This window comes from Thamnophis sirtalis, unplaced genomic scaffold (genome assembly GCF_051295495.1).
Source record: "Thamnophis sirtalis isolate CommonGarterSnake01/CBP01778 unplaced genomic scaffold, rThaSir2_p1.2 scaffold_3, whole genome shotgun sequence".
Taxonomy (NCBI): Eukaryota; Metazoa; Chordata; class Lepidosauria; order Squamata; family Natricidae; genus Thamnophis; species Thamnophis sirtalis.
In genome coordinates, this window is record NW_028261383.1 from 21,460,982 (window position 1) to 21,475,913 (window position 14,932).

Consider the following 14,932-nt stretch of genomic DNA (forward strand, 5'->3'; position numbering starts at 1 on the left):
CCCCGTGGAGATTTGCACCCTCACCACCCTCCAGACCTTCCACACAGCCCTCAAAAACTGGCTAGCCCGTCAGGCCTGGGGCTAAAGACTGTAACCCACCCGAATGGTATGAATGTTGTGTTTTTTTTAATGTCCTACGTGTTAAATGTTTGTTTTCCCCCCCTTTTTTCGAGTTGTAAGCCGCCCTGAGTCCCCCCAGGGAAAAGGGCGGCATATAAATAAACTTCTCAAATCTCAAACTAGTGGGGGACAGTCCCTCTGGAAAGAAATGCGTTTTAAGCCAATGAATGATCATCATCTTCCACGCTCTTACCTGAATTTGAGGCATGCCTGGCTCAATTCTTAACTGGGCATTTGGAGTTCCTTTGGGTGCAGCTAAGATGGCTCCCAGGAATTTGGTTTGTATGGTTTCTAGCAAGTCTTTCTCTGCAAGGATTCCTGTTTGTGCCCCATACAGAATTTGTGCCAATGTTTTGGTCTCAAAGGTTTTAAGGCAGCAGGTACTTAATGACCTCCGCCTGTGTAAAAAATGTGTTTAATTGAGTTTGAGGACCTATTGGTTGCTTGCAATGTATGATCCAGGTGTGAATTCCATGTCCTTTGCGAGTGGAAAACCACCCCAAGGTATCTAAATGTTCTAACCTGTTCCAAACGATGTCCTTCTATTTTCCAGGGGTATTGGCTAGGCCTTTTAGCAAAAACTAATTTTTTTGATTTATCAAAGTTAAGGACCAGCTTGTTTTGCCTGCAATAGCCGAGTGTGAGAGAAGTGAGAGGCTCAATTATTGGGGGGACAAGATCTATAAGCCGCTCTGCTGTGTCCATTGTGACCAATAAAGATTTCTTTAAATTTTCTAAGTTGAATAATATATTGTCTTGTTCTTTCCTTGGGAGAGCACCAAAAGCATTAATGAGACCAGTTTCTGTGCTGTTAAGAATCTCTTCACCGGACAAGGCTGGTTGAGTCCCACTGTCTTTCTCTCCCTTTCCCAAGGTTGAAAATGAGGAGGAGACAGCCACCTTGGGAGCTCTCATGTTAACAATTAACGGAGTAACCCTTTCCTCACTGAATATTCTGATGGGAAAGATTTGAAAGGAGGCTAAATGTGCCTTCATCTTGAATAGCATCTGTGGTATGGTGGGCTGTTTGAAAAACAGGAGAATCCGCTTCCAATTTGGGGCCTCAGGGAGCCACTCGACAGCATGGAGATCAATCAGACCCCTGTGACAGTGAAGAAGCTGGCTTAGGGAATTTAGTATTGCACTTCTGGTATTCCAACATCCGTAATTAAGTCCGTTCATATGAATTCTAAAAACAATCCGTTGGGTTTGTAGTGAGCGATGTGATTGTTGTAATTGGGGGGGAGGGGGGAATGCCTTCCTGACTTTTCATGCGGCTTCTCTATTGTTACATTTCCCTCTCGTTGCCTTGTCTGGGAAGGAAATGTTGTTCTGAATGGACTGCCACTTTTTATGTGACTTTAACTGGTTTTTTTTTGGCTCTTTGCTCCTTTCCTCTTCCTTATTCTGCATTTGGGAGTTAACCAAGTCTTCTGTAAGAACTTTAGTGGGGGTGCCTGGGGCCCGATATTGTACTTGAAGAAAACAGCTACCGTATTTTTCGGAGTATAAGACACATGTTTTTTTCCTCAAAAAAGAGACTGAAAATGTGGCTGTGCCTTATGCACTGAATACAGCATTTTTTGCCTTCACCAAAATGGCTGTGAATACCCTTATGGATGCTTTCTGGGACCTCCTGGGGGCTGGGGAGGGCAGAAATGAGCAAAAAATGGGCCGTTTTTGCCCCCCCCCCAGCCTCCAGCATCACTCTATAAGCCTCCAGAAGGCTATGCATGCTATTTCTTTTTACAAAAAAACAGTCACATTTTTTGTGAAAAATGGGAGTTTTTGCTAGTTTCTCCCCCGCCAGCCCCCTAGGAGCACTCTGCAAGCCCCCCCCCTAGGCTATTTATGCCTTTTATTTTTAAAAAAAGCGGGCTCGTTTTTGCGAAAAATGGGCCGTTTTGGGGAGGTTTCCAAAGTGCAAAACCCTTTTTCCCCCTTTTGGAAAACTCTTTTAACTGATTGATTAGAATTATGTGGATCAAATGATTTGCCAGCAGGAACAAAGTTAGGTGCTGCAGATTGTCAGCACATGGATAAGGACACCTGGAAACATACTTACCTACCTATTCTCTCTCTCTCTCTCTCTCTCCCTACCTACTGTATTTCTCTATCCCTCTCTATCCCTCTATCTACCTACCTACCTACTCTCTCTCCCTATCTACTGTATCTCTCCATTTCTCTCTAGCCCTCTAGATACCTACCTACCAACCTACCTACCTACTGTCTCTCTCTCTCTCTCTCTTTCTCTCTCTATCCCTTTATCTACCTACCTACTTTTTTTTAATTTGCCTCTTCAAAACCTTGGAGTGCTTATACTCCGGTGCGTCTTATACTCCAAAAAAGTCTTTTTTTTAAATGTCTCAAAATTGTGTTGGATGGCAATTAGTTGTTCAAATATTGAAACCACCGTTTGCGCTGAGAGAAGGCATTGCTTTACCATAAACTCCGTTGAATTTTCCCAAAGTAAACTCTCCATACTCTGAATTATCTGGTTGTTCTTTGCCTTTTTAGCCTTTAACTCAAACTCCATACAGGATGTAATTGGATTAGTTGTTTGTGAGAAGAGCTGGCTTTCAGTTTGTTCCCCCCTCCCGAAGGTCGGGAAAGTCTAGTAACTGCTGTTTTGCCAAGTCTTTTTGCAGATCCCGTTCTAATATCTCCAGATTGTTGGGAATGGGGGGCAGGTTACTTTTACTTACAGATTTCTTGCCAACAAAGTGCTCCTCAATTCCTGGTGTTTTGCTGTTTTCACTGGAAGGAGAGATCTCGGCTGATGCAATGGTGCTTCTTTCTTCTTCCCATGCCTTTTTAATCCACGGCAGCAACAAAAACTTTTGTCTGTGCTATGGTCTACGCTGTTATCTCCACCAAAAAATGTTAATTAAATAAAAAAGGATCCAATGGGAGTACTGAAAATTGATAAAATAAAATAAAAGCGGGAGGCGCCACTGTAAACACGCTCCGGCTGCACTAGTTGTAGCTCCGCCCCCTCCGAGCTGTATCTCTGAGATATTTTTCAATAAAATGAATAAGGACAGAACTTAATAGTCATTTTTTCACCTTCACTTCCAATGACAGATCAGAAATGAAATTTAAGCTTTCTCTAAACTCATCAATTCTTGCCTAATGTGGATTTCCTTGAATCTCTCTCCTGTGTGTAAGTGAAACTATTTCCACAATCTGGACACTCGTATGGTGTCACTCCTGTATCAGTCCTCTGGTGTATCAGTAGATTAGAATTTTGACTGAAATGTTTTCTACAATCTGAATATTCATATCGTTCCTCTTGTGTGAGCCCACTGGTGTTTCACCAATTTGGAATTCTCACTGAAATGTTTGCCACACTGTAGACATTCAAATGTTTTCTCCCCTGAGTGTGTCCTCTGGCGTTTCACCAAGCTGGAATTATGACTGAAAATTTTCCCACAAACAGGACATTCAAAGGGTTTCTCTCCTGTGTGAGTCCTCTGATGAATCACCAGGACTGAATTCTGACTGAAACATTTTCTGCAATCAGGACATTCAAACAGTTTTTCTCCTGTGTGAGTCCTCTGGTGGTTCACCAAGCTGGAATTATGACTGAACACTATCCCACAATCAGGACATTCAAATGGTTTCTCTCCTGTGCGCATCCTCTGATGGTACATCAGGTCATTATTCCAACTGAAACCCTACCCACAAATAGGACATTTAAAGGGTTTCTCTCCTGTGTGAGTCATCTGGTGTACCACCAGGTGGGAATTCCGACTGAAACATTTCCCACAATCAGGACACTCAACGGGTTTCTCTCCTGTGTGAGTCCTCTGGTGTTTCATTAGGCAGGAATTCTGACTGAAACCTTTCCCACAAATAGGACATTCAAAGGTTTTCTCTCCTGTGTGAGTCCTCTGGTGTTTCACTAGGCAGGAATTCTCACTGAAACCTTTCCCACAAATAGGACATTCAAAGGGTTTCTCTCCTGTGTGAGTCCTCTGGTGGTTCACCAGCCAATAATTCTGACTGAAACATTTCCCACAATCAGGACATTCGAAGGGTTTCTCTCCTGTGTGAGTCCTCTGGTGGTTCACCAGCCGATAATTCTGACTGAAACATTTCCCACAATCAGGACATTCATAGGGTTTCTCTCCTGTGTGAGTCCTCTGGTGGTTCATTAGCTCATAATTCTGACTGAAACTTTTCTCACAATCAGGACATTCATAGGGTTTCTCTCCTGTGTGAGTCCTCTGGTGTTCCACCAGCCTGGAATTCTGATTGAATCATTTCCCACTATTAGGACATTCAAAGGGTGTCAGCCTCTGCTTTGCTGCTACTTCGGCTGCCATTGAAACGGGGAGGGGGGGCATGGTATTTGGGAGGGGAATCATTGATGTGCTGGAGGAAGTTGCTAGACGCTGAACTGACCACCTTACTGCCCATGTGGAGGAAGGGAGTTTCCCGCCAAGGCCAACGGTCCAGCATTCCATCCTGGTGATGCCTTTCGAAGTTATCTCACACCTGGCATTTGTGGGCAATATTATTGGACTGTGCACAGGGATGCCAAGGGGAGGGGAATGCATTATGCATTATACATTAGCTTTCGTGCCTAATTAACCAGACTCAGCTTTGCTTCGCAACTGTTCATTCCACCAAGCTGGAATTATGACTGAAACGTTTCCCACAATCAGGACATTCAAAGGGTTTTTCTCCTGTGTGAGTCCTCTGGTGTTCCACCAGCCTGTAATTGTAACTGAATCGTTTCCCACAATCAGGACATTCAAAGAGTTTCTCTCCTGTGTGAGTCTTTTCTTTCCTGATTACTGAATGAAGTCATGCTGACAGTAAGCTGAGTCTCCTAGCTAAAACCTACCGAGGAGGGTGCCCTCACAAGAAGGAAAAGAAATGTCTTTGCATGACCAAGAGGAAGAGGAGGGGGCAATGGCGGGACCATCATTAGCCGAAAGGCTGGCTGAACAAGAGTGGAAGACCCTGTTGTTCGTCCCAGATGGACTTGGGGTAATTCAGGTCTGGAATTATATGGAAATCTATGGACCTGATTTAGAGACAGATGAAAGTGAGGATGGTGCTGATGTCCTTAGAGAAAAAGGCAGGCGAATGGATGGTCGGCCTCCACAAAGGCAATTCCCCTCTCCTGAGGAATTTTTAATGACTTTATGGCAGCCATGAGAAGGAGGTTTGATGACCCTTTGACTGAGAGACGCGGGCGCCTGAAATTTATGGCTCTGAAGCAGGGAAATAAAACTGTGCCAGATTATGTCCAGGAATTTCAGGAGTTGTCAGCTTATATGAGTGGGTGGTCGGAAGAGGTGTTGTTGGATTAATTTGCTGAGGGATTGAATGAAAAGATATACCAACAGTGCATAAACAGACGCCTTCCCCGTTGTATAACCGTTTGGTATGAGCATGCTGCAGATGTGGAGTTGGATTTAGCCAGGCTTCAATGCATGAAAGAGGGAGATGTGGAGAAATCCCCACCCCCAGCAGCCCCAAAAAAACCCTCCACCCCAGGAGTGAGGGAAGAAGAGGTTTCGCAGGCAAAGCCAAGCCTTTCACTTGTTTCCGCTGTGGGAAGGAAGGCCTGTAAATTGCCGTGTAAAATCGGCTCACACTGCCGCACCTTCCCGCAGAGAGGGGAAAGCAGTGAAACCGCCAGGAAAGAGAAGGGAGGCTGCGTTCGTTGCTGAGAATGTTCCCCAGAACTTCCAGCCGGAGGAGGAGGGAAGCGTGAGCCCCAGCTCGTCTGACGAATCGGATGAGGAGGAATCTCATCACTGGGTAAGTTCCAGAACGGGGCCCATGCTTATCCCAATTGAGATGAGAGTGCCATCTTCTGGCATAACTGAAAAACTTTTAGCTCTCCTTGATTCGGGATGTTCCCGCTGCATGATAAGTCCAGAAATGGTGGAGAAACTAGGCTTAAAATTGAGGACTTTGAAAACCCCTATTGTTTTTTACCAAATTGATGGTTCTATTGCGGGAGGCGACCCTGCTCATTTTTCTACTGAGCCCATGGAGATGAAAATGGGGACCCATCAGGAGTTAATAACTTTTATTGTGGCACCTGGTATGGACCGGCCCCTTATTTTGGAACTCCCCTGGCTTCGTAAATGGAACCGTCGAATTAACTGGAGAAAGGGTTGGCTGCACATTCGCACAGACATACCCCCTGAACAGGAGGTTGAGACTCCAGATTCTGCCGCTACTAGCCCCACATTGGCAGCCAGGGGGCAGGAGAGAATCGAAGGGGAGGAAAGAATACCAAAAGAGTACTGGGATCTTAGAGGAGTTTTTAGTGAAAAATCTTCTGATAAACTACCCCCCCACAGGCCCACTGATTGCACCATTGAAATTTTACCTGGGGTGAAGCTTCCAAAGCCCCAAGTATATTCAAGGTCCCCTAGGGAAATGGAGGAAATGAGAAACTTCATCAATAAGAATTTGGAGAGGGGGTTCATTGAACCGGCGAGACCCAAGGTAGCGGCTCCTGTACTGTTCAGAGAGAAGAAAGATGGCGCCCTGAGATTGTGTGTGAATTTTAAAAACTTGAACGCGATATCATCTCAGAACCTCTACCTGTTGCCACTGATGAAGGACATGCTGGCCCAATTGGGGAAGGGACGCATCTTCACTAAGTTGGACTTAAGGGAAGCATATTAAGCTCCGTCCACCACCCTCAGACTAATGGGGCTTGTGAGAGGACTAATTCTGTACTAGAAAAATATTTACGTTGTTTCATCAACTACCAGCAAGATGATTGGGGGGATTTGTTGCCGCATGCGGAGGTGGCTTACAATAATTCTGTGTATAGCAGCACTGGGTTCACCCCATTCCGGGTAGTATTTGGCCAGGATTTTGTACCCATTCCTGAGGTTCCTCCTGAGCAGCCCCAAGTGTCATCACTGTCGGAGTGGAGTGACCGCCTTCGGCGCTTTTGGCCTTTAGCTCTCCAAACTCTGGATGCTGCGCACCGCACTCATAAGAAACAGGCTGATAAGAAACGGACTAAGCCGTATGACTACAAAGTTGGTGATCAAGTTTATTTGTCCACCAAATTTCTTCAAACTCCACAGAAGTCGAAGAAATTGGGGCCTAAGTATGTTTGCCTGTTTCCCATTGTCAAGGTCATTAACCCTGTTTCTGTTCGGCTGCAGCTGCCCAAACACCTTGCAGTTAAACTTGCAGTTAGACTTATATACCGCTTCATAGGGCTTTCAGCCCTCTCTAAGCGGTTTACAGAGTCAGCATATTGCCCCCAACAATCCGGGTCCTCATTTTACCCACCTCGGAAGGATGGAAGGCTGAGTCAACCTTGAGCCGGTGAGATTTGAACAGCCGAACTGCAGAACTGCAGTAAGCTGAAGTAGCCTGCAGTGCTGCATTTAACCACTGCGCCACCTCGGCTCCTCAACCGGGTTTACCCTGTTTTTCATGTTAACCTCCTGAAACCTGTCTGCACTTCGTCATTGCATCCACCTATCCCTCCTCCACCCGCTCCGCTTTTGATTGAGGGTGAGCAACACTTCGAACTTCGCGAGATTTTGGACTCTCGTCAACGCCGGAACCGTATCCAGTACCTGGTGGCTTGGAAGCATTTTCCTCCTTCTCACACCGAATGGGTTGACGGGTCCCATATTCGGGCACCTCGTCTACTCCACAAGTTCTACTCTACTTATCCTGATAAGCCCTGATTTGACCATTATCCTAAAAAAAAAAACTTTCTTCTCTCTTCTCTCTCTCTTCCTCTCCCCTTTTCCCCTTTTGTCTCATGTTGCTCATCTGTTTGTTTGTGTTTTTTTTTGTTTCTGCAGGTCTGACCACCCTTTTCTGGAGGAGGGTCGGATGTCAGCCTCTGCTTTGCTGCTGCTTCGGCTGCCGTTGAAACGGGGAGTGGGGCATGGTATTTGGGAGGGGAATCATTGATGTGCTGGAGAAAGTTGCTAGACGCTGAACTGACCACCTTACTGCGCATGTGGAGGAAGGGAGTTTCCCGCCAAGGCCAACGGTCCAGTATTCCATCCTGATGATGCCTTTCGAAGTTATCTGACACCTGACATTTGCGGGCAATATGATTGGACTGTGCACAGGGATGCCAAGGGGAGGGGAATGCATTATACATTATATTATTAGCTTTCGCGCCTAATTAACCAGACTCAGCTTTGCTTCGCAACTGTTCATTATTAATTAGTAAAAGTACACTTGATTTCAATTCAAATGAAGTCGAGTGGTTTTTTTCCTGATTACTGAATGAAGTCATGCTGACAAAGGGTTTCTCTCCTGTGTGAGTCCTCTGGTGTACCACCAGGTGGGAATTCCGACTGAAACATTTCCCACAATCAGGACACTTAACTGATTTCTCTCCTGTGTGAGTCCTCTGGTATTTCATTAGGCAGGAATTCTGACTGAAATCTTTCCCAAAAATAGGACATTCAAAGGTTTTCTCTCCTGCGTGAGTCCTCTCTGTTTTAACCTTAAAAGTGGATAATAACATACATGTTCTCAAATTGTTTCGGTCACGCCCTGGTTTACCTGGGTGAAAAGCTGATAAGTATGGGAGTAAATATAATGGTCCAGAAATTGATAGAGATATGTCCAAATAATTGGTACGACAACTATACTTCGATAACCAATTTTTTTTCTTGTGAACATTGCAGCATCACAGAATTTTGCCACTGGATACATGGTAGCCGGGTTTGTGGCCTGGGGGAGAAAGCCAACATAAAAATTCTTATATTGTGCTTTCAGCTGCTTTAAGTAGTGAGTGTGATCCTCAAAAGGGGCATTTTTACTTTTCCTGTACTCCATATTATATATCCTTTTTAATTGTATGCAATCTTTATCAAACCATTTTTTCATTTTTTACACTGTAGACATTCATATGGTTTCTCCCCTGAGTGTGTGAGTCCTCTGGTGTTTCACCAAGCTGGAATTATGACTGAAAGGTTTCCCACAATCAGGACATTCAAAGGGTTTTTCTCCTGTGTGAGTCCTCTGGTGTTCCACCAGCTTGTAATTGTAACTGAATCGTTTCCCACAATCAGGACATTCAAAGGGTTTTTCTCCTGTGTGAGTCTTCTGGTGTTCCACCAGCCTGTAATTGTAACTGAATCGTTTCCCACAATCAGGACATTCAAAGGGTTTCTCTCCTGTGTGAGTCCTCTTGTGTGCCACCAGCCTAGAATTCCGAGTGAAAAATTTCCCACAATCTGAACATTCAAAGGGTTTCTCTTCTGTGTGAATAGTTTGATGATCCACCAAGCTGGAATTATGACTGAAACGTTTCCCACAATCAGGACATTCAAAGGGTTTTTCTCCTGTGTGAGTCCTCTGGTGTTCCACCAGCCTGTAATTGTAACTGAATCGTTTCCCACAATCAGGACATTCAAAGAGTTTCTCTCCTGTGTGAGTCCTCTTGTGTGCCACCAGCCTAGAATTCCGAGTGAAACATTTCCCACAATCTGAACATTCAAAGGGTTTCTCTCCTGTGTGAATAGTTTGATGATCCACCAAGGTGGAAGTATGATTGAACCCTATCCCACAAACAGGACATTCAAAGGGTTTCTCCCCTGTGTGAGTCCTCTGGTGTATCACCAGGTGGGAATTCCAAGTGAAACATTTCCCACAATCAGGACATTCAAAGGGTTTCTCTCCTGTGTGAGTCCTCTGGTGTATCACCAGCTGAGAATTTGTAATGAAACTTTTACCACAATCAGGACAGTGATATGATTTCTTTCCTGTGTGCATCCTCCAGTGTACCACTAGGTTGGAATTCTGACGGAAAGTTTTCAAACAATCAGCACATTCAATTGTTTCCCGTGTGAATCCTCCGATGTATCATCAAGTTGTCATGCTTGCAAAAGCGTTTACTGCATTGGGAGTAGTTATAGGGCTTCTCTCCTGTGTGGGTCCTTCGATGAACCACAAGGCAGCTGATCTAACTAAATATTTTCCCACATTCAGTTAATTTGTATGGCTTTCCTCCAGTGTGGATCCTCTTATGCGTAATATGTGATTTGCTATGTACGCTTTTCCCACAACAGGCACATCTATGGAGCTTTTCCACCCTTGAGGTTCTCAAAGGGTTCAAAAATATGTGTGATCTTTTGTTCCATGAAGCTTTGATTCAAGCTACTGTTTTCTTCCTCACTGGGCATGGCCTGCATTACTATCTACTTTTTGGCTCAATTTGCTCTAATTTTCAAAGTTGCTGGTTATTCCTAGTTGTCCGGAGTGCTCTTATTAGTATCCTCTTCATCTGTAAGATTTAAATAAAAGTGTAAGTTTAAAATCATTATAAAATGGTTGCAGAAGATGTGAAAAAAGTATACATAAAATACACTTTAAATATTATAACTGAAACTCAATTTAAACAATGGCTGATAGACATCTCTAGGTTTATATGGCAAGGGGGAAAACCCAAAATTAAACATAAATTATTGCAAGGTGATAAGGATAGTGGTTTGACTTGACCAGATTTGAAATTGTACTGTGATGCTTGTTGTTTTGTGGCAAAAAGAGTGAGGGACTCTCCAAAATAAAAGCTTCCTTGAGCTTGACAGGCATGAATAAAGCATTTGATGGCAAAGCTTTTTATGGTATGATAAGCTTAAAGCAACTATTGATTGTAGTCATCATTCTTTACTCTTTGGTGTCTCCCCAGGAACTTTTTTAAGAAAAGAAAGGGTGGCAAAACCAGACTGGTTGACTTATGATTAAATAATATTGTTCAATTATCGTGCCCCTATCCGCAAATCTACAAGTTGGATCAGAAGGATGTTTGCCATTGATTTCTATATTTACAATTGAAAGAAAGATGGAATTTTGTGAAAAAATGAAATGGAAGTGAATGGTTGAACATATTATTACTAAGATTTATAAACTGCTATTGAAATTGAATGTCAGCCCTGGGGCCCTTCTTTTCTTTTGGATCTTTAGGGCTGCCACATTTAGTGCCTGGACAATCGAGAGGGAGATTGTGAGATGGTTAAGAATTATAGCCATAACAGCATCTTTTCTCTGGGGGTCAAGGATGTTCAGCTTGCACATGGATATGCGTGACGGGGGGATGTCTCCACTTGGGTAGGTGGAGTGATTAGATCATGTGATGGACACTAAGCAGCCAGATCAGGAAGCATGATATCATAGGACAGTGCCAACTTACATCTGTTCCTCTGCAGTTGTTAAGTGAATCACTATGGGTTATTAAAGACAATTTCACCTGACTGTGACTGGCAACTTCCTGCTGGCATCACTAGTGATTTTGCTTAACAAGGGCCTAGCTGAGACGGTCACAAATGGGGATCCCAAGTGTGGGATGCTGAAACCATCATAAATGTGCATCAGTTGACAGAACCCAAATTGTTCTTGCACCTTCATAACCACAGGAACTGCTGACTTGTTGAGGTCACTGAACAAGCGCTACAATCAGCACTAATTTGTGGAGCAGATGTATATGTGCCATTGTAACAGTGCCATTGAAGGCTCAGGGAACAAGTAGTAAGGACTACCTATACAGGTGAACATCTCAAAGGTTCTGAAAACCATTTTTTTTAAAAAAATGCTGTTTTAAACACAATTAATCCAGTTTTATACATTGATGAGGCACCAATAGGCAAATGCCACCCTTGTTGGCTAGACATGGAAACAAAAACAAAAAAGCAAAAATTCCCAGTGATTTCTGGGAATTTCCAATATTACTGCCAAAAAACCAGTGGGTCCATATCAGAACAACAGAGTTGCAAGGGATCTTGGAGATTTTCTAGATCTAGACACTAGACCAGTGATGGCTAACATTTTTCCCATCATGTGACAAAACTCAGGGGAGTTCAAAGGGGTCGTGAGGGGCCATGGCCACACACATAATTCTATGAGCACGACCCCCGACCTTCCTCTTGCTTTTGCCATGTGATGCACCCATTTTTTGCCCCCCCCCCCCCCCCAGGCTCCAGAGGCTTTCTCGGAACCTGAGGATGGCGAAAATGCCCTCCACTCCTCTGAGGCTTTATTTTCAGTGTTTTTTTGCCCTCAGGAGATTTCACTATCCCCCACCAGGCTGAAGTAAGCTGACAGGACAACGCCTCATGTGCCCTAACAAATGGCTCCGCATGCAACCTGTGACACGGGTGCCATAAGTTCACTATCACGGCCCTAGACTAATTTACTGCTAGGTCAGGAGAGCCCATACCATTCTGGATAAATGGCTGTGCAGTTGCTTCTTAGAGGTTTCTGAGGAACCTGACAACTCTGTCATGCAAGAGATAATTAGAGGCTCAGCTATACTGGATTTAATACTTATGAACAGGAAGGTACGTTTGAAGAGAAGACACGAAAGAGCAACAAACATGACCCAGGGCTTGATGTGAAAACACATGAAGAACAGTTGTAGGATTTGGGTAGGTCCAGTCTGGTCAAAAGAAGGATTAGAGGTGACATGTTCCAATACTTGAAGTGCAGCCACAAGGAAGAGAAGATGAACTTCTTTTGCAAAGCCTCAGAAGGCAAAAGAAGAAGCAATGGATGGAAACCAAGGAAGGAGAGAAGCATCCTAGAAATAGGAAGAAATCTCCTGACAGCGACCAGTGGAACGGTTTCCCTTCCCAAGTTGTGGTGCTCCTCCCTGGAGGCCTGGAAGGAGATACTGGAGAGCCATTTGCTGAAATGGTCTACGTTCTCATGCTTGAGCAGGGGGTTGGACTGCATGATCGCCAAGGTCACATCCAACTGCGTTTGTCTTCATTCCAGTTGCTTCTCTGCTTCTACGCTGCGGAGGAAATCAACCATCTCTCAGGCTGGGGGGTCAAATTATACGCCCCTCAGATAGGGTCCGCAACTTGGGAGTCCTCCTGGATCCACAGCTGACCTTTGAGCATCACTTGTCGGCTGTGACCAGGGGGGCATTTGCCCAGATTCGTCTGGTGCTCCAGTTGCGCCCCTACCTGAACCGGGAGGCCCTCACAACAGTCACTCGTGCCCTTGTGACCTCTAGGCTGGAGTACTGCAATGTGCTCTACATGGGGCTGCCCTTGAAGAGTATCCGGCGACTTCAGCTGGTCCAGAATGTGGCTACGCGAGTGATCGTGGGTGCACTTCGCTTCACCCACGTAACACCTATCCTCCGCGAGCTGCACTGGCTGCCTGTTGTTCTCCGGGTGCACTTCAAGGTGCTACTTGTCACCGACAAAGCCCTTCATGGTATTGGGTCTGGGTACTTGAGAGACCGCCTACTGCCAATTACCTCCACTAGACCGATCAGATCGCATAGATTAGGCCTCCTCCAAATTCCATCAACGAGCCAATGTCATCTGGCAACTACCCGGAGGAGAGCCTTCTCGGTGGCTGCTCCGACCCTCTGGAACGAACTCCCCGTGGAGATTCGTACCCTCACCACCCTCCAGACCTTCCGCACTGCCCTTAAAATCTGGCTGTCCCAGCAGGCCTGGGGCTAAAGACCCTAACCCCACCCAAATGGTGTGATTGTTGTGTTCTTTTTTAACAATGTATTGTTTATGTTTATGTTATAACTTGGTTTGTCCTCCCCTTCCCCTAACTTGTGAGCTGCCCTGAGTCCCCTCAGGGAAAAGGGCGGCATACAAATAAATAAACTATAAACTATAAACCACCCTTTCTTGCTCCCAGCCTCTCCCGCAACCTGCCCTCAACTCACCCACCAGCTGCTGCTGCTTCGACTCTTGCAGGAGCCCAGAAACCATTCGGCTTTTCTTCCTTCCGCCACCGATCCCGTAGATTCTGCACTTCCCTCCCTTCCGATCTAGCAATGCAGCACTTGATGGTTTTAACCCCTTAAAGCTCAACCCCAATTTTGCCCATTTGACTCCCATCTCCCGATGGGAGGGGGTAAAACAGGCTCGTCCCGTCTCTGCCTATGAAGGCGTTTGCAAGAGGTTTGCACTGATTACATGCCATCAAGTCATTTTCCACTCCTACCAACCGACGCAAGTGAAATAGTGAAAGGTGACACTTGTGAAGATTATCTACAGGCTGAGCCCTAAACCTTCATGAAGTTCTTACAGCATAAGAGTCGGAAGCCATCAATTCTCCAAGCAGGGATCCCTGTGCTACTCCGCACAAAAGGCTCTCCAGTCTCTTCTTAAAAAACTGCTCCAATGGAGCAGCCGACACTTCTGGAGACAAATCATTTCAACTGATCAATCGTTCTCACTGAAAGGAAGTTTCTCCTTAATTCCAGGTTGGATCCCTTTCTGATGTGTCTCCCTCTGTTCCTTCTTGTCCTGCTCTCAGGAGCTTTCAAGAATAGCCGTCCTCCCCTCTTTCCTTTCTGTTTGGGGTTGTGCAATGTAGCGAGCTCTGTCTCTTTTGCTATTCTAATGGTGGTGGGTTAATCCTATTATGTCCTAAAAGTTCATGTCCTGTTCTTAGATGTGCCAAAGGTGTTTTTTTCAGAGCAGGTGGACTTTTGCTTTGTTTTTTCTTTTGAAGATGTTTCCCTTCTCATCCAAGAAGCTTCTTCAGCTCTGACAGGATAGTGGGGAATATAATCCTGTCAGAGCTGAAGCAGCTTCCTGGATGAGAAAGGAAACATTTTCAAAAGAAAAAGATAAACAAGAAAGCCCAATTCCCTCCCGAAAAAGCACCTTTGGGACAACCATGGTCTGGATGACTGAGAATCTGTAAAGACTCCTGTTCTTGGGTGGTGGAGAATGTAAATTTTAATCCCATTGCTGGAGATGAAGGTCTTTTATTTGTGAATAGCCTCACCCAGTCTTTCTTAATGAGGTGCCAAATGCCAAAGAGACAGATTACAGGTAGACTAACAATAATGGGGTATTAGAAA

General features: G+C 44.9%; 1 protein-coding gene across 1 annotated transcript; it reads right to left on the bottom strand.

Moving 5' to 3' along the window:
• Nucleotides 1–3,398: 3,398 nt before the first annotated feature.
• LOC148047499 (uncharacterized) lies at nucleotides 3,399–13,870 on the bottom strand. The gene is made up of 5 exons (XM_087708068.1): nucleotides 13,784–13,870; nucleotides 9,057–10,375; nucleotides 8,466–8,478; nucleotides 3,802–4,365; nucleotides 3,399–3,633 (listed from the first exon to the last, which is right to left on the bottom strand). The coding sequence occupies exons 2-5, from the start codon at nucleotides 9,862–9,864 to the stop codon at nucleotides 3,399–3,401; spliced, it is 1,620 nt and encodes a 539-aa protein (XP_087564194.1). The 5' UTR covers nucleotides 9,865–10,375; nucleotides 13,784–13,870.
• Nucleotides 13,871–14,932: the final 1,062 nt, after the last annotated feature.